The 26,763-nt window shown below is 40.0% G+C and overlaps 1 protein-coding gene across 3 annotated transcripts in view; it reads left to right on the plus strand.

Annotated features, from left to right (window-relative positions):
* The first annotated feature begins 2,980 nt into the window (after positions 1-2,980).
* Positions 2,981-26,763, plus strand: part of DIAPH3 (diaphanous related formin 3) — a 208,366-nt gene continuing 184,583 nt past the window's right edge. For 2 of the 3 annotated variants that reach the window (XM_069009459.1, XM_069009478.1), the window contains exons 1-3: positions 2,981-3,367; positions 14,073-14,105; positions 24,101-24,274. In XM_069009459.1, coding sequence (XP_068865560.1) covers positions 3,218-3,367; positions 14,073-14,105; positions 24,101-24,274 — 357 coding nt within the window. In that variant the 5' untranslated portion in view covers positions 2,981-3,217. The remainder of the gene's footprint in view (positions 3,368-14,072; positions 14,106-24,100; positions 24,275-26,763) is intronic. The other variant, XM_069009468.1, reaches the window with a different exon arrangement.

Genomic DNA, 26,763 nt, shown 5'->3' on the forward strand with positions numbered 1-26,763 from the left:
CAATTGCCTCTGTAAGACATGAGGACAACCCATATTTTTCCAATGTAATTTTTATTGGCATTATGAGTTAACAATCAGGTATCTTTTTGTAACTCCTTTGAATAAGATGTTGGGAAAGGTAGAAGATACATATTCAGTTGGTACAACTTACAAATAGCTATGCAAGTTTTAGGGATTTGGGCTAGAATTGCCTGTTTGGGGCTTTTCATGGGAGAAAGAAGAAGCCATTTTCCTGAAAAGACATGCCATTTGCTTGCCTCTGCCAAGCCACAGGAGCTGTGGCTAAGAAGGTTTTCCTTGTTAGTATACTTAAATAGAGTAGTATTAAATCTGTATGCTTGCTTTGTAAAAACAACAACATTGCTGACAAAATCCTTCATAATTTTTATGTGACAGTTCAAAAGGATGGACCTCATGAAAGAACAGTTAGTTGATTGTCTTATCTTCTCATAGGAAGGAACTAGGTGTCTCCAAAGGAAATCTGGACAACTGCCTAAATACAGTCAAAGGCCAGCTCTGCAATACTTTGCCCAGGAATATATTTGAAAAACTGCCTCCCTGGAACAAGGAATATTACGAGGTTATTCTTTTATTTTTTTAAGTCCTGAGTCACAGTATATTAAAAAAAAAAAAAAAAAAAAAGAGATGGAACAGAATGTTAAGAGCATAAATAAACCCATCAATCTAAAGGACTACTTTTGCAAATATCCATGGTTAACGTTGCACACTTACTCTGTCTCAGACTTTTATATTTGAAAACTTCTCATTCCAGAACAAAAATAATGCAAAATGACCAAGCTATTTGCATGCCCCAGACAATATGCATGCTATGACTAAGTAGAATCTCTACACAATTTTAGTATTACTGATGCATTTCTTTCTCATGATTTTTTTCCTCCGTCATGATTAATCTTGGTAAACTGAGCTGTTGCAAGAGTGTATTTGTTCTGTGAAACACCTAACGAGCACAAGAGGGGTAGTATAAAATAATAATAATAGATCAAAAGTACCAACATTTACTTTCGGCTTAGTAAAACTGTCTGATAAATTATTCCCTTCAGTGTTTCTCTGTTATTGCAACACAGTACCTTGAAAGTGATATATTGGCACAAGTCAGTGTGTACCACAGTGCAATTAGGAAGTCCATTTAAACAGCTTTATCATACACACACATAGCCTGATTAATTTTCTAATCAAATGTTCCAGAAAATCATTAACCATGACATTAAACAGTGTTCTGCTAATTATACTCTCCACAAAGAATTCCAATATAAATTTACAAAACATCTATAGAAAGGTGCCAAAGGATGAACAGTATAGCATACACAAATAATTACGGCATCTACCCTGCGTGGCCCCACAGTTCCCTCACCCTGCAAAGGTTGAGTCTGGGGCTGAATTCTGCTATGTTTCACCAGAACTCTGTGTATTGGCAGATGTTACATTTTGTAGGTCACTGCCTGTGTAAGTCATGGTGAAGGACTGCATGACAGAAAAGAATTTTTTCTGATTTAGGAAATACTCTAGAGATATAAATGCTGAGTGTTCGCTTTCCTTTTCTTAATGATCCCTAACATTGAGATTTGGAAATTGATTTTCCCCTACATAAGTCTCCAGTTTGCATCATTATTCTAACTACTCTTAATTTAAAATAAAGATAAATGCAAGGTATTGATTGTAGTAATGAGAATTCAATTGCCTTGTAAACCATACGCAATTTGCTAATTTACAGCATAATGAAATCTCTATTTATGTATTTCCCCATAAACCACAGACTCTTGCAGGTCTTTCAGTGAGGGAAAACAACAGATTGCATTAAACAAATGCAGACTGTAGCTACACCTGTTCTTTTGGCCTTGGCAGCACAGTTAACAGCTCCTCCACACAGACAGTCCATCACAAAACAGAAACACGGACACAGGAGGATGATGGAAACACTGCCACTGTTTTGGACAGGGATTATGTCTTTTCTGTGTCATTCTGCTTTCTTAACCCAATATCACCAAGATGGTATAAAAGTAATATGATAAGTATAATTATATATAATATATATGTATATGTAAGTGTATATATATATATGTATATATTGCTCTTTACAACTACCAGGATAGAGGTTCTAGTGGAGGTGGGGGCCGGTCTCTACTCTGACTGCAGTGACAGGACCAGAGGAAATGGCCTTAAACTGAGACAGGGGAGATTCAGATTAGATATTAGAAAATTTTTTCACTGTTCAGATGGTCAGGCATTGGAGTAGGTTGCTTGGGGAGGTGATGGAGTCACCATCCTTGGAGGTGTTTAAGAGGTGTCTGGATCTGGTGCTGGGTGATTTGGATTATTGGACCAGATGATGTTAAAGGTCTCTTCCAAACCCGATGATTCTACGATTCTATATAATAATATATAGTTACATATGAAAGTCAGTGTTATGTATGTCAGTTATATAAAAAGATCACATAGAAATAGATGAACCACTTTCCACCTGTCAAACAGTGGCTTGAGGAATGGAATCGGAATCTTTAACAAAGCCACTTGTTGGAAATCGCCATCCTAGGCCAAAGAGGGGAGGGACCCGCCCCGTGTTCAGACCCTGAACAGAGAGGATCCAGAAAAGACGGGCTTTGCAGGGTAAGGAAATAAGCTGTCCCTTCCTGTGTGTGTGTGCCTCGGAGGCGGCGGTACTCAGCCCGGCCGGACCGTCCCGTTCCCTGCGGGCGCTGCCCCCGCGCTGCCACGCGCGGCCCGGCGCCCACGGCGGCTCCGCTCAGGGCGGGCCGGGCCGCGGGGGCGGACAGCGGGGCCCGGCGCGCGCCGCTGCCTCAGCGGAGGCGGGCTCAGGTCCCGCCAACCGGGAGGCGCCGCTGCCGCCGCGCGGGCGCGGATTGGCCGCGGCGGGCGCGCGGGGGCGGCGCCGGCAGTGGCGGGACTGTTCGGACGGCGGGACGTTGCCGGCTCCGCCAGCCGCGGCCGTTGGGAGCGCGCGGCCCCGCGCGGCTCGGGCGTGGCGGGATTAGGGGCTTCTCCTCGCTAAATCCTGCGCTGCGGTGAGGCTGCGGCTTTAGCGCTGAGCCCCGCTCCTCCCCCCGCGGCGCCCTGCCTGGCCGAGCCCAGCTAAGCCGCGCTAATCGCAGGCGCCCAGCTCGGCCGGGGCGCCGGGCCTGGGCCCGGTCGCGGGCAGCGCTCCCCCCTGCCCATCTCCCTTTCTCGCCCGTGCGCGGCCATGGAGCCGCCGCGGCCGCGTTACTGTGCCCCATCCTCGCCACCGGGTCGTGGCGGGCGGGAGAACAAGGGGCTCCGTCGGAAGGGCCCGCCGGGGACCGGGAGCGCTGGGGGCCCCGAGGAGGCGGCGGACAGCAGGAAGCCCAAATTCGTAAGTACGAGCCGGTGCCGCGGCGGGGGTGCCCGAAGAGTGGGGCCTGCCGGGCCTGTGCCGAGGGGGCCCGGCCGTGCGGTGACACCCCCGTGTCCCCCCGCCGCCGTCCTCTCCGGGGCCAGTCACTGCCCCGACACCGGGGCACCGAGTGGGAATACGTGGCGCCGTCAGGTTCAGCTGGGCTTCGAAAGCTGATCCCGCTTGCTCCAGCTCGCCTCTTGCTTGCCCGCGTGAAAGGATGCAGCAAGTTTTCAGGTCTCTTCCGAAAGCTTCTTCACAAACCTTCATTGCCTTACTTGCTGCGTGACAGCTATGGGCACAAGGGGAGTAGAACAGACTTCCAGCTCTAAAACGGTGTTACTTTTAATAGGACTGCGGTGGTTTTTTGTTCGGTTTTTTTTTTTTTTACTTTAGTGATATAAAGTCTACAGGGAAAAGCCAGGTCTTTGAATTTAAAGGCCATAGTTCTTCGTAGGCCTGCTTTTACAAGCTTTTGGCTAGTACACCAAGAAATTGGGAATCTTGAGATGGCTTATAATTGTTCACAAGATAATGTGTCTGCAAGATGTGCTCTAAGTAAAGAGTACTCAGAAATAACCAGTTTTTGTTTGAACGTCATGAAAATTCCAAGCATTAGAGCTGGGACCAACATATATTCTACAGGCCTTGTATCCACAGAATCAGTTGGGTTGGAAAAGACCTCTGGAATCATCAAGTCTAATCTGTGACCGAACACCACCGTGTCAACTAGACCATGGCACCAAGTGCCACATCCAGTCTTTCCTTAAACCCTTCCAGGGATGGTGACTCCATCACCTCCCAGGGCAGCCCATTCCAAGGTCTAATCACCCTTTCTGTGAAGAAATTTCACATAATGTCCAACCTAAACCTCCCCGGTGCAGTTTGAGATTGTGTCCTCTTATCCTGTTGCTGGCTGCCTGGGAGAAGGGTCTGACCCCCTCCTGGATACAGCCTCCTTTCAGGGAGTTGTATCCAGCAGTATCTGCCACATGCAGAGGAGATGCAGCCCATGCTCTTATTTAGGTGATGCATGTTGGTCTTTGTTCAGTGGTCTCTGAGCCCACCTACTCTAAAATGTATTTATTATGTAATTACAAAGGAGATGCCATAACACTTATATTAGACTCTTTATTCTGAGGTGTATTTGTGTAATATTCAATACTCAAGTGTCTGGCACTTGTGCACAGGTTCAAAAAAGTTAGCCAATAAGCAGTATCAAACAGGCTGGCCAGACCTGTTCTGGAAGGTGACAGCTTGCTCCTGGAATGTTGCTGTTTGCTGCAATCTTTTTGTATTGTGGCTGCAGAGATTGCTGTTTGAACCATGTCCCTGTGCCTTTTTCTACGTTAGAATGGGCGTATATGAAACTGTGACCAAGAGCTATTTGCTTGGCTTCGTAAATGGCTGTGTATCTACGGGGGACATGTGTTTTAGTCATGTAGGTGACATGGCTGGACATGTGTAAGGTCCAAAAAACCTCACTCGGTGAGGCTTTTGAAAGGGCTTATGGTTGTTACTGTACTCTGAGTTAGATGCCTGGGAGAAATAGCAACAAGATATCCTCAAGAGGTCAAAACAACAAAAAAGACATTACTGACAACCTCAGAAGATCAAAGAACTTTGGTGAAAGGTTTAGTGCGACATTCAATCAACATAAAGCACTTCTCAAAGCATTAATTTAGCCCATTTGACTTGGCAAACTTTAAGCCCGTTTGATTTTAAGATACTCAAAAATTCCAAGAACTGGGAATTAGAAGGAGAGATAAAGAAAAACAGAAAAGATATAGAAAAGGACACATATAGCTACCAGCTCCTGGGTTCCAGCAGTGTTCAGCTGACAGAAATGCCAAGAGGAGTTAGGGTCAAGACGTGCTTGCCTTGTGTTCAGCTTTAAATATGCCTTGACCTTCCTGGGCCCTTCCCGAAGGTGGGACCTCTGTTCATTTGGCCACTCAGGAGCTGGGTTTGGGACTCCAGAGGCAGGTATGGAGCATTGCCTCAGCTATGGCAGGGATTGGCAGCCACTGTGGGGCTGGGATACAGGTGCCAGGAGTGGGGGTGTGTGCAGAGCAGGGCATCACCTCACTAGGGCAAGGCCCAACCTGCCCCTTTCCCCACATGTATGCACCCCAAAATGTCTTGGGACACCAGATCTTCCCAGTCTCTCACAACATGCTTTAACATATGATCTGTGAGGAGAAACCTGTGTGGCCTGGCCATTGTAGAAGATTGGATAGTGTTGTTGGTGTATGAGTTGAGGGTTGGATTATTCCTTTTGTGAGTGAGAGACATGGATTTTTGTGTTTGAGACTGACAAGAGCTCTGAGTCAAGAGGTTTTACTTATTACTGATACGTTAACTGCCCAGTTCTTATGCAGTTAAAATAATTGTAGTGGTTTTCATTTTTTCCTCTCACATTATGTGTTAAAACAGAAGTGGTGTGTTGCCATCATGTTCAGTTTTGCTAACCATGTGTTAAAATGGCAGTATGGTAAGTTTATAGGGTTTAGAACACTGACAGAAATGTGATAAAAACCATTGAGGCTTTTTTACTTAGATGAAATCTCATCTTTTCAGTGAGAGAAGAGCTTTTCTTTGGTGCAGGGGAGCTTGTTTGGCACATATCTAGGCTTCCTAGGCTATGCAAGGGTGATTTTGATAATGTTTTGATATAGGCATCAGATGACTTGTTTTTTTGAGGTCATGGTGTTGAGGTCACAGCTACAGAAAATAAAGGGGGTCGAATTTGGGGGTCTGACTCAATTTTATAGGGTATATAATCTTGTACGTAGGTGTGGGTTTTGATTTTTTTTTTTTGGCCTCTTCCTGTTCCCCTTTAAACAGGGATAGATGAGAATGTCCTTAATTCATGAGAATGCTTTGTCAAACTGCAATTTTCAAAAGAGTTTCACCCTAGACAATAGTCCTATTTTTCATCTTTAAATAATCTTGTAAAGCAAAGATTTTATCCTTGGGTGTTGATAAGGACTGAAGAATTATGGATTGAACATGGATTGTATTCTAGGTGTGCCATTAACTCATTGGGTGACCTTATTGCTGTCTACAACTGCCTGGAAGGAGGCTGTAGTGAGGTGGCAGTCAGTGTCCTCTCCCTAGTAACAAGTGACAGGGCAAGAGGACAGGGCCTCAAGTTGTGCCAGGGGGATTTAGATTGGGTGTTAGGTAAACGTTCTTCACTGAAATGGTGGTCAAGCACTGGAAGAGGCTGCCGAGGGAAGTCTCATAAGATGTTTAAAAGATGTGTAGATGTGGCACTTAAGGTCGTGGTTTAGTGACGGACTTGGCAGTGTTTGGGTTGTGGTTGGGACTTGATGATCTTAGAGGTATTTTCCAACTTGACTTGTTTGCATCTAACTCTTCCTGTAATACATCTTCAATGTAATTTTATTAGTTAAGTTAGTTTTGTGTCAGAATGTGTAAAGCCTGCCTCTCACCCCTTTGGGCTCTCTGTAATCCAGTCTTGGATTTAGCCTGTGCCCTTTTCTGTGTTTGGAGCACTTAGAGTGCCATACCTCATGTTATCTCAGTTATGTTTCTGTCTGTTGTACGTTTGTCAAATTAAATTAGCTGTTAGATTTATTGACCTCAAGTAATACAGATTATGTGCGTGTAATATTTCTCAGTGTGCAAGGCTTGAAAATAAGTTCCAGTCAATGCAACATATTGATCTGTCATAGCAGATATGCTAATCTGAAAATTAATTTGATTCCCTGACAAACCTTGAGGTGAAATTGGATTGCTGGTTGACAAAGGTGACATCATTAACATGTACCTCCTTTTAAATTTTTTTTTCTCTTCTAAAGAAAATTTTTTTAACTGAGGAAAATACTGTTTTTTAAAACCCACTGCATTTGAGGGGTGGAGAGGGGAGAAAGAGGTATTGGAATCAACCACTACAACTGTTTAGCCCTGTCAAATGAGGCCTTGAAGGACTCTTTCTGAATAAACTAGCTTCTCAGAAGAAGTGAATGAGTTTTAAGCCTCAGTTGTCTCGGTTCTTTTGCAGAATAATTTTAAATATTTTTCTTAAAGGAGTGGTGGTTCATTTTGAAGCACATAACAGTGTGACTTTGTTCAGCAGGACTTTGTTCAAGTTTTTAGAAGAGTGGGAGTTTTAAAAGGGTAAAAAATTTTCTGTGGTACTCTGGTACTTCAGCTTATTAAAAGCTTGTGCATCTACTCTTGTGGTTTAGGACCTTGTAAAAAGAGGAAATCTACTGAAGGATGGCAGATACTATACCTGTTCTCTATGTATACATTGACTGAGCAAGAAGCTTCTGAAATCTGCTGGGGCAGGGTGGGGTAAAAAGCAGTTGTTTTCCTCTCCTTGATTCCCTCCTCGCCTTAGAAATGTTTGGAAATCATTACAGTGAGTGCTAGATTATGTGACTTTCAACTGCACTTTACTGATACTACATCTTACAGACACTAGTCCTCAAAATATCAACTTCAATTTCTAGCTCAAATTAGAGGTGTTTCTATTAATTTCAGTATACCATTGACCTGACTTCAGTGACTTTCAGGTTACATTTTTGATTAAGTTCTTTCTGAAATTTATGAGTCAAGAAGGGTTTCTTGTTTACACCAATCTGTTAAAAATAGACAAATTAACAGTTGCATTTAACAGTGTCTATAAATCAAAGAAAGATGTAGTTAAGAGGAAAAGCACTTCCATTTCTCTGGCATAGAGTAGAAAGGTAAGACCAATCTGTGTCAATATCTTTAATTACAAAGTGACTGAATTATGGCTGCAGTTACGCTGCAGTGTAAGACCTTGAATCTAAATTAGTCTTTTAAAGAAATGATTGCTGAACAGATGTTACCTAAAACACTTTATCGCAGCTTTGTAAAATTGTAAATTCCTCATGCTGTTATTTTTGTTGGCATGAATTAACACTGTGGGTTATGATATTAAATTTTAGTGCTGTGTTCTAGCACTTTGTTATATGGTTTTACCTGTAAGCACCAATTTTGAGTTTAACTCATCAATGCCTAAAGAATATCACTGTGTAGAACCTGTCATGTTAAGATAGTTTTGCCCCTGATTGCTTTCCAGATTGCTTTCCAAGCAGCAGAGAGAGAGTGTGTGATAAAGCCATTATCTAAATGCTGAAGTAGTAGATTGGAAATTAAAAGCAAGAAATGCTGTGCAGTTTGTAAATTGTGCTTTCAGACTGAGGTAGCAAAATTACTGAGGGAATATTGTTACAAAGGAAATCCTAAAGTAATAGCATTCACTGTAATCATCCAATTAACTTTTCTCTGAGTCTACAGGTTTCTTTCAATCTTTGATTCAGTCTTCTACTTGTGTTTCTGCTGGAGAATATTCTTTGGGGAAAAAAACAGCTAGTGTTGAATTTTTTTTGGTGTTAAAATTACTGCCAATGTGTTCTTGCTCACTTTCGAATTTACAAAGGTGGAGAGGGGATTATGTGATTGCATGTACATCCCTAGTCTTTGTCTTATTTCAGCCTTCAGGCATAAGCTGGCTGGGTCTTCTAAAACTCACCTTGCTTAAGCCCTCCTTTTTTCCATTTCTTTTTTTCTTTTCTTACAGCCACATGCAGACTGGAAGCTCTTTGTAATGTATCAAAGAAGCTATACACGTGCATGGTGGTTTGAAGGGGGGTGTTTTATGTGGATTCGTTTCTTAGTTTTCATCTGCAAAAAAGACAAAAATGAAGATTGCAAAAGATCTGGACTGTGAATTTTTAATGTTTTTGTAAATTGAAGTGCTTCAAGGTGGTGGAGGACATGCACGTTGAAATTGTTTAGTTGGCTGACATCCTGTTGCTTTGCATGCCTAAAACCCCTCTCATATTGGCAGGGGTGTATGGCAGGATGCTTGTCTGTCTTCTACTTCCAAATCATATTTTGTTGGTCTCTCTGTCATACTAGCATTGTCCATCCCTGCCAGGCATGATCTGAGTTCAAGCACCAAACATTCTGTGTTTAAACAATCTGCTTTCATTCAGAAACTTAGATGAGCAACATCGCTTTGTGCTTATGCCACAGTTAAAAGACCACTTGTGGAGAATGTAGATGCTGCCTCTTCTGGTAGAGTGCCAAAACTCTTAGATGATACAGACTATACTCAGTATTGTACTAGGGTAGTCTTCGCTGGTTCCAGGCCACACTGACCTGTAGTGCTGGTGGAAAAAATGCTGAAGACATGGAATCAGAGTCCCATGTGAGGTGTCGTTCTGAATTCTCATCCTGTTTGCCTGAACTGCTTGTACCACATCTACAGAGAGTGTAGTCCGTAAATATGCATATGCAAAGGTAGGGAAATAGATGTAATGACACAAAAGATCAGACTAGTACTGTTGATCCAATTAAGTGGGATTTGTCATTGCTTTGCTTTGCTTCACTGTCTCTACCTGGACTTGACTGTGGTAATTATATAGGGAATGCCTCAAGTTACTAAATTCCATCTGGCAGATGAACTTCAAGTATGTGCTGCTGTTTGAATCTGCAGTATAAGATTATAATCTTGTGTACTACTGTAAGATTCTTTGCTGTGAATATATATGATGCCAAAGATTATAATCTTGTGTACTACTGTAAGATTCTTTGCTGTGAATATATATGAAGCCAAATAGTATTTGGCTTCCTTTAGCTGGGTGGTGTGAAAGTTGCATCACGCATGGCTTCATCATGTGTGACCTTTCCAAGAGACACAGTACTCTTTCTGTCTCAGGAGCAGTTGCTGTCCTTGTTGCTGTCCTTGTGTTGTGAAACTCAGCCCTTGTATCCTGTACCTTTCGGCTTCTGTTTAAGGCTCTCACTGTCCTTGGAATTTTTGAGCTCGGGCTTTTGCCAGCTCATCAAGAACACTGTACCATATGCGGCATGTGTGTATATCCCTCTGTCTTATGACGCTGGTTATTTAACAGTGTACCTGAGGGACATCATCTCCCATAAGGGGTAATTCTGTCAGATTGCTTCCTTTCTTCAAAAATTATACACCTATGCATTTGTTTTTCATTGGACTTAGCTTTAAGCAACCTGTTTCTACTCAATTGCAAAACAAAATGACCTCTTCCTCCATGTCCTGGACTAAAAACTAAGTTACCTTGAAGAGTGCAATTTTAAAATTTAGTTGTTTATAAAAGTGTATAGCTGAAGACTAAGCAATGGGGTTACTTCTGCTTTTCTAACTATAGGTGCTACTGATAAATCTCTCCTTCTGAACTGTCCTAATTAACTCTTTAATATCTTCATGCTTTTGTATCTCTCTGACTAGAAAACATAATGTCAGCATATTTAAAATATTGATACTTTGTTTTTCAGTTTTGCATATCTACTTTCTACATCATAGTCTAGAGGAATACCTGTACATAGCTGCTATGCTTTCAAAGCAATAGTTTTGTTATTGTGGAGTAGTTCATGGAAGGCGCAAAATAGCATGTAAATATTTTCATCCATTGCAAAGCAGTATTCTGTAAATTTAACTAATGTTTTTAGCACTGACTGAATGTTACAGGAATATTTCTTAAGCCATATTTATTTACTTGCTGGCCTATGTTTAAGGCAATGTGTTCACTTGAGCAGAATGTGTCTTTTGTGAACTGATATATCTGAGCCTGAGAATAGAAATGTGTCCCTGTGGTAGTACACCACTCCAGCTTTTACCTTGTCTTTACCTGATTCCCAGTCTAGTTATTTTTCTTCTTACTAGAAATGTGTTTTGTTTGGCCTGTCAAGAATAAAAATATGCTCTTGTTCTTGAGTTACAGCACTCCTCTAAATGTAATGCCATTAAAAGATCCAGTATGGTAAGTTTCTTTGTTGTTAAGACCACATGTAATGTTTCACATCTCTGTATCCTTGAATACTATAGAAGACCAATAAAGCTGTCAACTGATTTTACTTTGTACAGCCTTGTCAGAAGAGAAGGACTTGGTGAGGGAGAGGGGAAAAAAATAACCCCAGTACTTATGTTTCAACCAACTCCTCTGACTGGGAAGCATTATAACATAAAGTTTACTACGTAAGTCTTTAGAGATGTCTTACAGCAAGTCATTCAGGCTTTTAATATTGGAGTGCTGAAAGAGCTGAACATTAGGTTGTAGTTTGCATGGAGTTTCTTCTCCTTTATAAAGAAAGTCTCTAAATACATCACCAGTGTTGATATTTAGTCAAACTAGACTCCACAAACTTCAATAAAAGAAATGCTGGTATTTTTAGACTCCCGTACTCTAGGTATCCAGTAGGATGAAGACTTTGAGAGAAGACTCATATCTGTATATCAAGTTTGTTATACTTTTATGGTGTCCTTAATTGGTTGTGTGGTAATGTTTTTTCACTAATTAGTCAGATGACATGCATCAGTGAGGTGTTCTGATCTACAAAATGGGAAATGTTTCACCCTTTATCGTAGTAAATTGCATTGCTGAATTTCTCAACTTAAATGAAAAGTAAGGTACTGGCTTGATCTATCCCACTAACTTCTGTCTTCTTCGAGGAACAAAACCTGAATCTGAAATTGCCTGGTTACCTGCATGATGAGAGTGTCTTGTATGGAGGCGTTGCAGAACATCCAACATCTGTTCTTAAGTGGAAATTAACCTGATGTTGTTGCTTCCCTGCATTTTTTTAGTAACAGGAGTGTACATGAATTTGACATAAGTCTTGAATTTCCACTCAAAGCTTAGAATGCAGGTTGTTTTCATTCTAAGCAGATTATGTAATCTCCTGCCACGTTAGAGGAGCTTCTGATGGTATTTGTGCCTTGCTTAAGGCTTAGTGATTTAAGTCATCTGTATGAAAAAGGAATACATTTTTATGTTCTTCACTACCTAGTTGCAGTGTCAGACCATATGTTAGTATTTTCTCTTGCAGTTTAGCTCACTTAAGGATAGAAGTATTATACCAAACCTTGCTAAATGCAAAGTCATGAGCTTTTGCAAATGACACCAGTTAACACTTTTACTGTCTTTGTAGCTATTTAGCAGAATGGGAAAAACAAGTAATAAAACCCAGTTCTATAGCAGTGTGTGGGGCAAAAGTGTGATCTACATCTGTGGCCGGGGAACACCAGTTAGAAGACTGGGATACAGATCTTCAGTTTCCTGGCTGGACTGGATTATTTTCACTTAGTTGTTGTTTTCATTTATTACAAATCCTCACCTATTAGAGCATGGAATGGAATTGTAAAGGTTCAGTAGTGACCTAACTCCTTGTTAAACAATTTTTTTTTTGATAGTAGAACTTAGTGTCACTGAATAATGTGTTTCCTTGCACCTCCTTTGATTTTTAACTTCATAACCATTCATCAGACACTTCTTCCTCAGTTTCTTGACACTATTCAGACCAGACCTCTTGTGTCATAATACTTGATTTAACACAAATTGTTCTTTAATTCTGAGGGCTGAGCCAGGGAAGATGTCAGAAGTACTGATCATAGAATCATTAAGGTTGGAAGCCTCTGAGATTGTTATCATTAACCGAGCACCACCACTTCCACTGCCAAACCCAAGTGCTACATCTCTGCATGTCTTTTGAACACTTCCAGGGATGCTGATTCCACCACTTCCCTGGGCAGCTTGTTCCAATGCCTTGCTACCCTTTCAGTGAATAAATTTTTCCTAATACCCAAGCTAACCTCCACTGGTGCAACTAGAGGCCGTTTCCTCTTGTCCTATTGCTTGTTAACTGGGAGAAGAGACCAACCTGCGCCTTGCTGTAACCTCCTTTCAGATTGTTGTAGAGAGTGATAGCCAGTTATTGTTGACTTGGTGAAGAGTTTCCAAATCTGGTTAATTAGGATATAGTCATTGGCAGTTGCTGTAGCTGTTGCCAAGCTGTGCACACCAGGCAGAGAGGGGAGTCTAAGAAAAGGGTAAGAGCCTGTCTCACTAAGTATGTAACTTCACATTCTTGACATTTTCCTGCCAAGTCTGTTCTCAGCCTCTTCATAAAAACAATACATGGGATCCCTGCAACGCTGACTCATCAGTCACCAATGATCTGTGCTGCTCTTTGGTTTTGTGCAAGAGCTGTATGTCCTAGCACATGCTGTGTTTGTAAATGTGCAGTGGAGAGCAAATGTTGGTCCAGGAACTGCTGTTTTGAGTGATCTACAGATTCTTTGGATGTTACTATTATTAAATGCTTAGTTCAGTTTCTGCTCTCAGCTTTGTGCTCTGTTTGCCACAGAGGCATTGCATGAGACTGTTCAACAGTGTGAGTAGTTTGAGTGTTGCAGCTTGACAGATAGTTTTGAACTTCTGAGGAGCTCTGTGCTCTTCTGCTGAGCTTGAAATCTCTGGATGATTTGCTGTTGGTGTGCCCACAGCTGTCTTGAGAAGACACATCTAGTAGCTGAATTATGTGCAGGTCAACTGTATATTTAGCTATAGAATATAATTTAGTTATGAAATACAATAAAACACAACTTGTTTCAAGCTATGCTTCGTTCATATTCTTCTGATACTCTGTTGGAGGATCAAATGGAAGATTTTTTAAATCCGTATAACTTGCTGTGCATTGTAAACCAGCAAGGTACAACTTGCTGAGAAACTTGCTTTATTTCAAGTGTCGAGATTTAACTTGCATGTGATTTTGAATAAAAGTAACTATAGCAGAGCTTTTGGTTTTTTTTTTTTTTTTTTAACTGCACAATTTTGACATGACTGCTTTCCTGTTTGATTTACAGCATTTAAATATCAAGACACTGACAGATGATGTGGTAAGACAACTTAAGTTTTGCTTTGGCTATGCTAAGCAAATAACCTTACTGCTAATGCAATAGAAATAACCTTACTGATACAAGAAACTATCTTAACTTCGAAGATAATTTAGTTAATTGGCAGAGTCTCACTGAACTGGTAATTATCTGTAACGTAATCAGTACGAGTAGCAAAAATGTATGGATGGCTTTGAAGTATGCTGTAATCACAGCTAAATGAGCCTGACACAGGTAATTGTGCCAATCTACATGCAGTATAGTTAAGATATCTGTGATTGCATGTTTAATATTAAAGTTACTTAGGCTGCATGGCTAGCTTAAAATAACATGTTTAACAAAGTAACATTTGCTTGTGAAACTCATTAATGCTTGTTCAAACAAGGTTAAGTACATTCAATGTCATGCTTAACAATGTGTTTCTCAAGTTTGATCAGAGATGAGGTTCTGTATCTGACCACAAACCAGATTTTTTTCTTGCTCTTGAAGTTACCTATTTCACTGCCTGTACTGTTCTATTGTAGGTAATAATATTTTTTCTTAAAATACGTAATTTTACAAAGTCTTTGAATTTGCCTAGAAGGTAATGTTTTGTCATCACCCAAAGATCAGCTGTTACAACTTCAGTGTTATACAGAGTTCTTGATGCAGTACTTCTGTGTGTAACTGGGAGCTGAAGTGCAGAGATGGACGCTGGACAGTGCAACACATGCTGAGAAACACGGCTGTTTGCCAGCTTGGGAACCAGCAGCCAGGTTATGTGGATTAGGTGTACAAACTTAGTAGTGTTGAGCATATTGCCTCTGCCTGTCTTTCCTAGTTTAAGTCATCTGTTTCTATTTCTTTAGCAGAGTTTCGTTGGATGGAAATTGTTATTAAGAAATTTGAGTCTGAGTGGCTGATAATACAAGTTTGATTGTATAAACTTGTGTTTATCTTAAAGAGCTAAGGAAATGCTATCAGCCCTCTGAAAGCAAAAGTATTTTTTGGTAACTAGAAAACAAGTTTTGATAGTGTCATGTAAGGGTTATAGTTGGGGTGCACAAGGTATTGCAGTTTGTTTTTGTGAGATGCTTTTTTTTTCCTGTTAAAGAGGCTAGACTGCTGCCTTATTGCACTTGTCCAACTTGTAATTGTAGCCCCAAAAATTCAGTGGGTTTATTGTGGATTTTTTGGGATAAGGACAAAAAGCCTGTCAGCTCTATAGTAAAAAAACTTTTCCCCAACTCCTTAAATTTCTCAGAGTATAGCAAACATCCCTTAACATGTAAGGGATGTTTGTAATGAAGCCTCATTTGCAGAGTAGTACCAAGTTGTTTATATGAATATATATTTTTTAAAAGGGAAATGACAGCTATTTAGTAAAAGGCTAACAGTAAACAAAATTACAACACCGCAACATTTGAGATCTTTTAAATAGTTTTAAAGGTGGATAGTCTGTTTACTTGCAACATCATCTTGGAATGAGAGTATGCTTTCAAATGGACACTTTTTATCCCTCTATTTCAGTTTTCTGTTGATTTACTCTTTCTGTGTCTGATTCCGGGACAAGGACAAAATTTATAGTAAGAGAAGATAAAGAAATTGAAGGTTTAAGATTACTTGATTTTGTAGCTTTCAATGAAATAATATATTTCCTTCTCATAGGCAATCATTTGCATGTTAACTTACTGCTGCATTATACTTTATAAATTATTTATGTTTTATTACACCCAACCCATTTCTTATAAATACAGTGTTGTGTGTTGGTGACCAGGAACTTTTTTTGTTTTTAAATTCAGGTATATTAGCAACATGTTGAGAATCTAAAATGCAGACTGCTTTTCAGTATTTAAATAGGATTATTTGTGAGATGCTGATGAATTGTCTACTTTTAGTGATAAATCCTCATTAAGTTCAGAAACACCTTGCTTTTTACACATATGCTTCTTTTAGCTTGTTTGTTTACTAACTGTAAAGATGGCAGTCACATTCTTGCTCCACAGAGGAGTGGAAAGCAGGTACCTGAGACGTCAAATTATCTCTCTCAAGTGCTCCACATTCCAAGAATCACAGAATCCTCAATGTTGGAAGACACCTTCAAGATCGTGTAGTACTACTGTCAGCATAGCACCACCATAATCTCCCCTAAACCATATCAAGTGCCACATCCAGATACCTCTTGAATGCTTCCGGAAATGGTTAGTCTATAATGCTCCTGAACACCTTATTCTAATGCTCTTCCAGTGAAATTTTTTTTTTTTCTGATGTCCAATCTGAACCTCCCCGGGTGCAACTTAAGGCCATTTCTTCTCATCCTTCCACTTGAGATGGCAGATGAGGCCACCTCCCACCTTGCTAAAACTTCGTTTCAGGCATTTGTAGAGAGCAGTGAGCTCCCCCCGAGCCTCTTCTTCTCCAACATAAACAGCCCCAGCTCCCTCAGCTGCTCCTCATAGGACTTACATTCTAGACCCTTCACCTGCTGCATTGCCCTTCTCTGGACCCACTCCAGCGCCTCAATGCTTTTCTTGTAGTGAGGGGCCCAAAACTGAACACAGGATTCGAGGTGCAGCCTCACCAGAGCATCACCAGGGGAATGGTCACGCTCCGGTCCTGCTGGCCACACTATTTCTGATACAGGCCAGGATGCCATTGGCCTTCTTGTCCACCTGGGCACATGCTGGCTCATGTTCATCCACTGTCAACCAGCGCCCCCAGGTCCTTTTCTGCTGGGCCATTTTCCAGCCACTCTGACCCCAGCCTCTAGTGCTGCAAGGGGTTTCATGACCCAGGTTCAGGATCTGGCACTTGGCCTTATTGAACATCAGGCCACTGTTCTCAGCCCACCTATCTAGCCTGTCCAGCTTCCTCTGCAGAGCCTTCCTGCCCTCCAACAGACCAACAGTTGTTGCCCAACTTGGTGTAATCTGCAAACTGACTGAGAGGGCACTTAACCCCTTTATCCAGATCATTGATGAAGATGTTAAGCAGGACTGGCCCCAATACTGAGCCTTGGGGAACCCCACTTGTGACTGGCTACCAACTTGATGTAGCACCACCATTCACTACCACTCCCTGGATTTGGCCATCCAAACAGTTTTTCACCCAGCAAACAATGCGCCTGTCCAAGCCATGAGCAGCCAGTTTCTGCAGGATAATGCTGTGGGAAATGGTTCGAAGTGCTTTAGTGAAGTCTAGGGAGGCACCATCCACAGCCTTTCCCTCATCCACTGAGTACGTCGAATGGTCATAGAAGGAGATCATGTTGGTCAAGAAGGACCTGCCTTTCCCAAACCCGTGGTGGCTGGGCCTGATGCCCTGGTGATCCTGTACATTCTGTGTGATGTCACTCAGGATGACCTATTCCATGACTTCTACTGGTACCTAGGTTAATTTGACAGGCCTGTGGTTCCTTGGATCATCTTTCCAATCCTTCTTTTAGGTGGGCCTTATATTTTCTAATTTCCAGTCAACTGGAACTTCTCCAGATAATCAGAACTGCTGTTAAATATTTGAAAGTGGATTGGGTGAGCTCTTTAACCACCTCCCTCATTCTCTGGTGCATCCCATCCAGGCCCCTAGACTCATGGGTGTCTGATTTGCAGAGCAGATTACTAACCATTTCCTCCTGAATTATGGGGGCTTCACTTGGCTCCCCATCACTAACTTGCATCTCTGGGAGTTGAGTTTCCTGAGCACAACTGGTTTTGATATTAAAGACTGAGGTAAAGAAGGTGTTAAATACCTCAGCCTTTTTGTCATCCCCGGACATGACGCTATCCTCTGCGAGCAGCAAAGGATGGAGCCCTACTTTTCTGACAATGTATTTATTGAAACTTTTGTTGTCTGTAACAACAGTGGTCAAAATAAATTCCAGTTTGGCTTTGACTCTTCTACTTTTTCTCCTAACATAACCTTTCAACATCCTTGTAGTTCCCCCCAGGTTATCTGATCCTCCTTCTGGAGGTGATACACTTTTCTTCTTTTTTCTTTTTTCCTCTCCTCTGAGCCCTGAGTTTCAGCCTAAGTTTTCTGTTTAGCCAGGCTGGTCTTTTTCTCCTCTGGCTTGTCTTACGGCATATGGGGACAACTTGCTTCTATTTCTTTAAAATTTCCTTCTTAAAGTATGTCCAGCTTTCCTGGACTTCTTTACCTCAGACTCCCAAGGGACTCTGTCAGTCCATGTCCTAAAAACGCTAAAGTTTGCCTGCCAGAAGTCAGAAATGGCAGTTCTGCTGGTGCCTCTTCTTACTTTATTCAGAATTGACAACTTTATCAATTTTGCGCTTGCTGTGCCCAAAATGGCCACTGTGCACCAAATCACCCACCACTCCTCTGGTCACAAACAACAGATTTGTTGGAACAGCTCCTCTGGTAGGCTGGGAGGGGATTCACCTGCCGCCTGGGCAGGGCCCTACCTGCATTTTCCCTGTCTCTTAGGTCCCCTCCTGCCTGTTGGGGCGAGGATCTTCCACTTCCTGAGATGCAGTTTGCTGGCATGCCAGCCTCAGCATTGGCAGAGAGAGAGAGCGTGAGAGTAAGGCTCAGAAAGGTTTACAAAACCTGCATATTAACAGAATTTTATTAAAAGGTATCTTATGTAGATAAAAATGAAAAGCATACTGTAATTCCTTTTAGCATAAAATTAGACTGATTGCATAGCAACTGCTTTAAAGATTAGAAAGGCTGTATAATTTTCAGTGTATAGAGAAATAAGATTCAGAGTGAAATATTGTCTGCACATTTAGGATGTGATTGTGCACATGCCTCAATTCTATAAATTTTAGGTTGGTAAAATAATCTCTGAGATTGAGCATATTAGGAATAAGAAGTCATTTTATCAAAGGGATTCTTCTGTGTATCTCGGTTTATCCAAGTCTTGCTCTTCCTATAAGCTCTACTGCTAGAAGTGGAATTTCTCACATATTAAGAAGTTAATCTTGTAGAGCAATTTTACTGTCAAAGAAAGAATATATTTTTTAATCTTCTGGAGCTTCAAGGAGGAAAAAATATGTTAAGAGGTCTTTGACTCAGAGTCATTGAAAGTAACTTCTTTGATCTTCTGAGAAGTATTTCTGCTGGTAAGTGGGTTGCTTTAAGTTCTGAAGATACCAGAATAAATTGTTGCAACCCAGTTCGTTGTGTCTGTTTCCTATCCAGTAGGAATAATAATTATTTCAGGTGAAGACACAGGATTTGTTCCACTTCGTATTCTTCTTTTGTTCCTTCCTATATTGTTAATGTTCCTCTAAGTTTTGTTGTGTGTCAGCATCAGGGTTTTACAGCATGACTGAGCTGGTGGCTTCTGTGACTAAAATGACTGGCAAAATGTCTGGGAGACTGAGCTATGCTGCAGTGCTTGAGCAGATTTTTCAGATGTGAAAATGTGTTTATTGAGTATATAAATAGCAGGCAGTTAAAATGTGAACTTGAAAATAAAGAGTTGCTGTACTTTTTGTCCTACATGTCTATAAGGCAGAGTGAGAAGAACACCTGGAGAAAGAGCAAAAGCTGTAAGCAATACGCTTGGCTTTATGCCTTCACTCAGGAAAAGAATATTTTGTACTTGTATATATTTCATATCAGAACTCTGCTAATAGATTCTGCTTAGTGATCACCATCAATGTCTTGATGGTCCATATATATATATTTATATATATGTGAGTGTGTTTCTTCATGAGAATGGGAGTGGAAGAAAGAAATCTGTTCAGTACTTCTAGTAACATATTTTAGGTTAAACCATAATAATTCTGTAGTGCTATGTCTTCATAATGAGGCATCAGAAGTTGTGTACTCAGAAAGACAACCTATGGGGAAGATACCTTCCTACATCTTTCTTCCCTCCTCCTTTCATTCCTTCTCCTCCAGGCCAATTACAGTAGCCTTTCAGAACTTTCAAGATTCTGAACATCCTTTGAATACCCTTGAAACCAAACTGATCCTTTTTCTGGGAGCCAGAATGTTGCTGCATATGGTTCAGGTGTTGTTTAAGATCAGACTCTTAATTAAGAACGTCACCCAGACATTTGCCCAAAAGCTGGATAGTTTGGGGTGGAGGAGTGTGTGGGACTCTATGGGCCAGTACCTAGGGCAGTGGTCTGTGTTTGCACTTTACCCATAGCAGGTGGGTAATCCAGAAAAACTAGTAAAAGTTTTGGCCTTGGGAAAGGTCTGCTGGCAACCCAGGAGGACCCAAACCACTGCAGTGTATTGGTGCCTGGCCCAGGCCTACCAAGACATCTCCAGGACTGCACAGTGCCCTCAGGAGGGAAAGGTCTCTGAATCTGACAGTGGGACACCAGGCCCTACAGCTGCTCCAACCACTGTGACAGACACTGTGGTTAGTTCAACCGTGATGACGAACACTGCCACTGAAGCAGAGAAACAACGTGGGGTGGTGTCACTTGCCCCTGTACACAAGCAGAAGAAATGTATATGAAAGTCATCCTTCAAAAAAGCTTTAGCAAAAGCTGTCAAGGAGAACAAGGAGGTTGGAGAGGGTGGAGATGATGAAGAAACAGGGCCATCACAAGGGCCATTTTCAGTGATATTACCCAGGCCATCACTTACAGTGATAATGAATGTGTTTTTATACATGCATGTGCTGGATTTCATTTTTGAGGAATTTCTTAATATAGGAATAGGTGATTTGATGTGTTAATTAAGGGGGACATGAGGGAGGCAGGGTGGTAGTGAAGTGACACCTTTCACTCCTGCATGCATAGCAGCTCTGTTAGGAGGTGATGTCTTGATAAGCTGCAGTGCCAACAATTAGTCTAGCAGTAACTAATCCATTAATTCCTGCATTATCAAGTGTGTAAGTTCAATAGATGCCATTTTCTTACAGAGACTGGTGTAAGAAGTCATCACTAAGATCAAAATGAGAGCACAAATAGATTTACTTTCTAGGGACCTGATCAGAAAGTGTGATGAGCCAGAAAGTTTGTATTTTTGGATCTGTGTGTGACTTTGATTTTTCAGGGCCATGGTGTGGGCATAAAATCACTTTCTTATTTCATGGGCTCTCAGTGGAATAGTAGTGGGTCTATGAAATAAGCAAATGAAACTTGGCCATCTATCCTCTATGGTTGCTTCATTTTGGCTCATACAGATATTATTCTTATTGTCCTAGAGCACTGTTCCTGTATGCATCTATATGTATTAATTGATAAAATAAATACCAAAAAATAGAAGAGATACAAGGTCGAACTTGCTTTAAACTATAGTGAAACTTTGTATCAAAGCTAAGCTTAGGTATAGCCTGTTGGTTAGCCTGATTTAAAATGTTTTGGTGTAACATGGAAGATTATTGAACTTTTTTTTTGTTATTTCCTCCTCTATGCACTTGGATTGCCAGCAGCATCAGTGGTAGATTTCATTACATCCAAGCAATGAAATTTCTATTCTTTCTGTATAGTGCTTTCTGTGGACCATGAAATTATTCACCTGTATGGAATACTGAGAAGTATTAACTTTTCTGAAGCACTATCAATGTATAATTCAAAAGGGAAGAATATGTAGAATATCCACACTGTACTGCTGTGCAAGTCTTGTTGTGAATTCCCTTTTATTAATGTATGGGAATCTTCTTTTTAGACTGCATTGTTTTAAATTATTTAAACTGATTAGTTTGACACGTGTTTAAATGTGCTTATAATCCTATTATCTCAATTTGTCTTACATGTTCTGCCTGATCAAATATATTCCAAGATGTGCTTTCCTCCTCTAGGATGAGTGGTGTAGGATTTGGTGAATATGGGGAATATGAACATTATAGCATAATGTATAATGGTGGAAAACATCTACTATAGATTCAAGAGAAGTTAAGACAAAAATATAAACTAAAAATGGGAACAAGTGAAATACTTCTTTTCAAGGAGGAATAGGCTCTTCTCCCTGAATAAGGGCTGTCTGTTTCTAGTGGACCTCTGGGACTGCATGGGGTATTTCATGATGAATCTGCCTGGCCAGAGCTGCTATTGCTGCTGCTGTGTGGAGCAGGAGAAGGAAGAGGAAGCACTTGGGGAGCACAGACTGTAAAGAAGGGACTGAGATTTTTCAGGAGATACTGGAAAAGGAATTTAGGGCACAGCTGTCTTAAACCTGATTTTGTTCTCTGTTCACTGATTCAAGGGCTGAAATCTGTTATTTCAGCCTGAGTGTCTTCCCTCTACACCTGCACGTGAACCATCTGCAAATACAATGGCTTGTGTCTTACGTTATGCATTTTATGGTGACAATGTGGGGGCATGGAGAAGCTAGTGGCTAGCTCATTCTTTGGAGCAGGCGTGCTGCCTTTCATCAGTGCTCTGTGAAAGGCATTGCTTGAAAAGAAAAATCTCATATAATGGGATTTTTTTACAATTCCAGTCTAGTCACTTCAGTTCAAAGTCTGGCTTCATCCCCCCACGCTTACCATAGACTTCTGATTTTAAAAGCAGGAAGGGAAATTGCTTTCTAGTCAAGATGTAAGATGGTTTTTGCCACTGATGACTCTCTACTTCACTTCCAGTGATGTTACCCTCCCTTATGCTTTTGTTGCATTCTTTTTCTTCCTGGGTCTTGCCTATGTAATTATTCCTGTAGAGTATGCTCTTCCTCATTGCCTGCTGGTTTGATGTGACACAGAAGGGCCCCATCATCCATGCTGAGCTCTTTTGTGTTTATGCTATATTAACTTTCTGCTTTTGCATGTTCTATCACCATCTGTGAGTGGCTTACAATCTATTTCTCTGTTCCAAAAACTGTTTCTTTTCAGTTTTGAACAGGAAGAATTAAAGTCTTTATATTTTCCCTCTAAACCTCTCTTCATGGATGTCTGATAGTCAATTCTTGTTCTGACTAGAGTGGAACACTTGTACCCAATTTTTGCTACTGATTTCCTTTGCTCTCTCTGCTCTTAATTCCACAGATGCTATAATAATTTTACTTGTCATTTAGTTTGGTAACTGATGTACTTGTCTCAAGATACTTATCTTAAAGATATATTGAAGCCTCAGAATATTTTTGCATAGCATTCCAAGATAGAAGTCTGTTGATGTGGTTGAAATCTTGTCCAAAATCTCTTATGCATCAAATGTTTCTGTAACTTTCTTTTGTGTTGACAAGTGTGATTTTGCTGTTCATATCTGTTCAAAAGGGTGCTACAAAGATGATGAAGATGTAGTGCATCTCATTATGTGTCAGCTGCTTTTGGGTTCTGTTGATCCTTGTCCATGTACCTTAAAACACACAAACTCTAGCACTGAAAATGTGTGAAGTTTCACTTAGTAACTCTTGATCAAAAAGTTGATAAATACCTAACCAGGTAAAAATCCCACTACCCAAACCACATTTCCAAAGAAGGTTTTTGGCTCTTGAGAGGGTAAAGAAATCCAGAGCTATTGACGTGTGCTGGGGATTAGTCATAAGGATCATTCATGAAATCAGAAATGTACCCTATGTAACTTTAATAGAGGAATCGATGGTTTTGCCAAAATGAATTTCTTAATAATTGGAACAAAGGCACTAAATTTTGTATAACATGATGCAAATAAGAAAATAAATAGAACCATGTCTTAGTTATGCTAACTTGTCTTTTAATAAAAAGTAGTTTCTTTGCATATCTATATATTCTGTAGCCACATTGGGAGTACAGCTGTTTCTGAGTAACTAAAACCACTGTAAAACTAAGCTTTTGGTAAATAAGCCTGCTTTCTCATATTCTACATGTAACGCTTGGAAAGAATTCTTCATAAATTGGTTTTGTAGATATCTATTCCTCCAAACTTTCTGTAAAATTCTGATGTTCTGCATGATTTCTCTCTAATGTAATGGGATTCTGGTCGGTTAACTCCAGTGCTAGGCAACTGACCATCATATGTATCTTTAGGAAAACCCTTTAGAATAAGGCAGTTAAATAACAGGTAAGCTGCCACAGAAAAATAAGGATGCTTAACTTCCAAGAACACCCGTCTTAATAAGGGGTACATGGAATGGAAGCAGCATGTGATATGTTATACCTTTTGTGTTTTCAGTTGGATAGATTTGCCAGTATAAGAATTCCAAAAAGTAAGAAAGAAAGACCTCCTCTGCCATATATGAAGCAATCACATTCTACAGATTGGTCATCCACACCCATGGACCCAGAGGATTTTGCTCCAAAACCACTGTCGGAAAGAGAAATCATAGCACTGTTTGAAAAAATGATGGTAAGAGTCTCACACTTTCTTTTACTTAAAGAATGACAACATGGCTAAGTGATAGGTGGAGCACATATTCTTCACCGCATGTGTTCTAATCTTTACCTGAATTACTAATGTTATTGTTGTTAGTTGTAATTATGTGGTTATTAGGGTTTTTCTCAGAGAATAAAGTATTGGAATTATTTTTTTCAGTCTTTTGCTCCAAGTATATTTAAAATAGAATTTACAAGCAAGCTTGTGCAACACATTTTGAGGAGGAACAAGAAATGGGGGATCTTTTTTCCTTTCAAGGTTATCTAAAACCTTTACAAAGAGATTTTATGTCTTCAAATGTCACAGCTACATTTAGTTCTGAATTTATATGCCATGTCACTCTTGTACAAAAAAAGAGACTTGCCTCTAAAGCAGCATTTGTCTGCAAATTTGCTTCTTTCCTTAGCTGGCATTGTTAGTGCACAAAGAACAGTCACAAAGATTGTGTGGCATTGGTAGCACCTCAATAGGTTGAGCTTTTTGTCATGATGATGACATTTTGGGCAATTGAAAACTAAACACAGAATGGCCATGAGAGAAGAGTGACTGAAATCTGAAGAGCACAAGAGAACATTAACAAGGAGAATGATGTCTACATTATTATTTCTTTCTCTGCCTCAAAGCAAGTAACAAGTAACTCTTGAAACAGAAAGGGACTACCAGGGACTGGCATGTGGAGAAAATGAAATGCACTATGAAAGAAGTACCTTTGTGGAATTTGTACTTCCTAGTACTCAGTGATGGTAGCTTAGTTTTGAAGGAGGTTTTGTAGAAAGAACTATAACTGAGAGATAACATTCAGGATTGTCGTGGTTAAGTTGGTGAATGAAAGGAATAATTAACTGTGTTACCAACTTTTGTATTTATATGTGTTGCCAAATGGTTCATTTTTCTTGGTGCACTTTGATGTCTTGCTTCTGTTAGAAATTTCACTGTAAATGATAGTTGCTCAAATGTTAGGAAATGGGAGAATTTTTTTAATAAAACTTGGTGTGCCTCCTTCTACATACCCCCTGCATTTAGATTGTATTTCTCTGCCATCCTGCAGACATTCTGGTATGGGATAGTCTGTGATGTTATACTATGCTATAAATAAATGGAAATTTTCAATAAATCCTCAGAAACCTACTACTGCATGTCTAGATAAATATAAATGCTTATATCCATGGATCCTGAAATAATTAATTCCAATTTTAAAGCTACGTTGTGAAAATATGTTAAAGTAGTGATGACATCTGGATAATTTGAAGGCTTTCCTAGTTTCATTGAATAACAAAGCGCTTAAACTTATATTTGATAAGCTACTTTATCAGTGTTGTTTTATCTATAACATATACCACAGAAAGGATTTTTCAGATTATCCATGTGTGAATGGGCTGGAATAATGCTAGTTTAGTCACAGTAGATTACGTAGCTAATTATATATTGTAGCCTCTAGTTTGCTGTTCTGATCAAATTAAGTGATTTTAGGGGGGTGGATTGGTGAACAATTTGAATGTTGTAGCCAGACTTTTAGAACTAATTATGCACAAAAAAAAAGTCAATGTGTTAGTACTGAAGGGAGAAGTTTTTAAATTCTGAGGGTTTACTGAATGTCTGCATTATATTTGGGGTTTTCCTGGATTCATATGGTTTCCTTCTTCTAGTATTTTATGTCTTGTGTGTTTTTCATGGGAAAAATTATGAAAGAACTCATAAAACCAGACAGTTAAGGATAATAATTAACTGTTATTTAGCTCCTTTTATTTTTGTTAGTGCTATTAGGAAAATATACATGTGAAATGATGTAGTCTTATTTTCCAAAGAGGTATTGCTCACCTGTAGAATATATTTCAATTACTTACGAAATAAAAGGATGGAGACATTAAATATTTTATTAACTAAGCAGTATATGTTGTGCCCATTTTGTCACTGAATACTTCTAATCTGTATAAATTAATTGTTTTAATGATGTTTCATTTGTTAAAAACAAGAACAAAGAAATTACTTTTTACTGCACACACAGACACAGTATTTCCCATAAATTAACCTGCTGTTATATCTAGGCTTATGGAATACAGTTTGTGTTTCTTAATTCTTTGATTTTTTTTTTTGTATTTAGAAGTTAGATACTTTAAGTTTAGAAGCTACTTTTCAGAAAACATAAAAGAGCAAGTTTGAAGGAAACTGCTTTAAATAGAAGAATGAACTTTGCAGTAGCTACTTGATAATGTGAAAAGGTTGTTTTTTTACTTTAGGTTAAGTTCAAAATTAACCCTATCCCAGCTGAAACCAGGACAGGGGTCAAGCATTTTCTGCAATAACTTCTCACAGCTTGGATTTATACAAAAGTGTAAATGTTTCTAGGAACTGTGCTTGATTCTGTTCTATTCAGCATGAAAGCTATTGAAAGACAAGGAAACTTAAGTTTTGGTGTAGTGTAAATTCTAAGGCTTGTCTGTGCTGTTTGTCTTTGATTTCTG

Source organism: Aphelocoma coerulescens, chromosome 1 (genome assembly GCF_041296385.1).
Source record: "Aphelocoma coerulescens isolate FSJ_1873_10779 chromosome 1, UR_Acoe_1.0, whole genome shotgun sequence".
Lineage (NCBI taxonomy): Eukaryota > Metazoa > Chordata > Aves > Passeriformes > Corvidae > Aphelocoma > Aphelocoma coerulescens.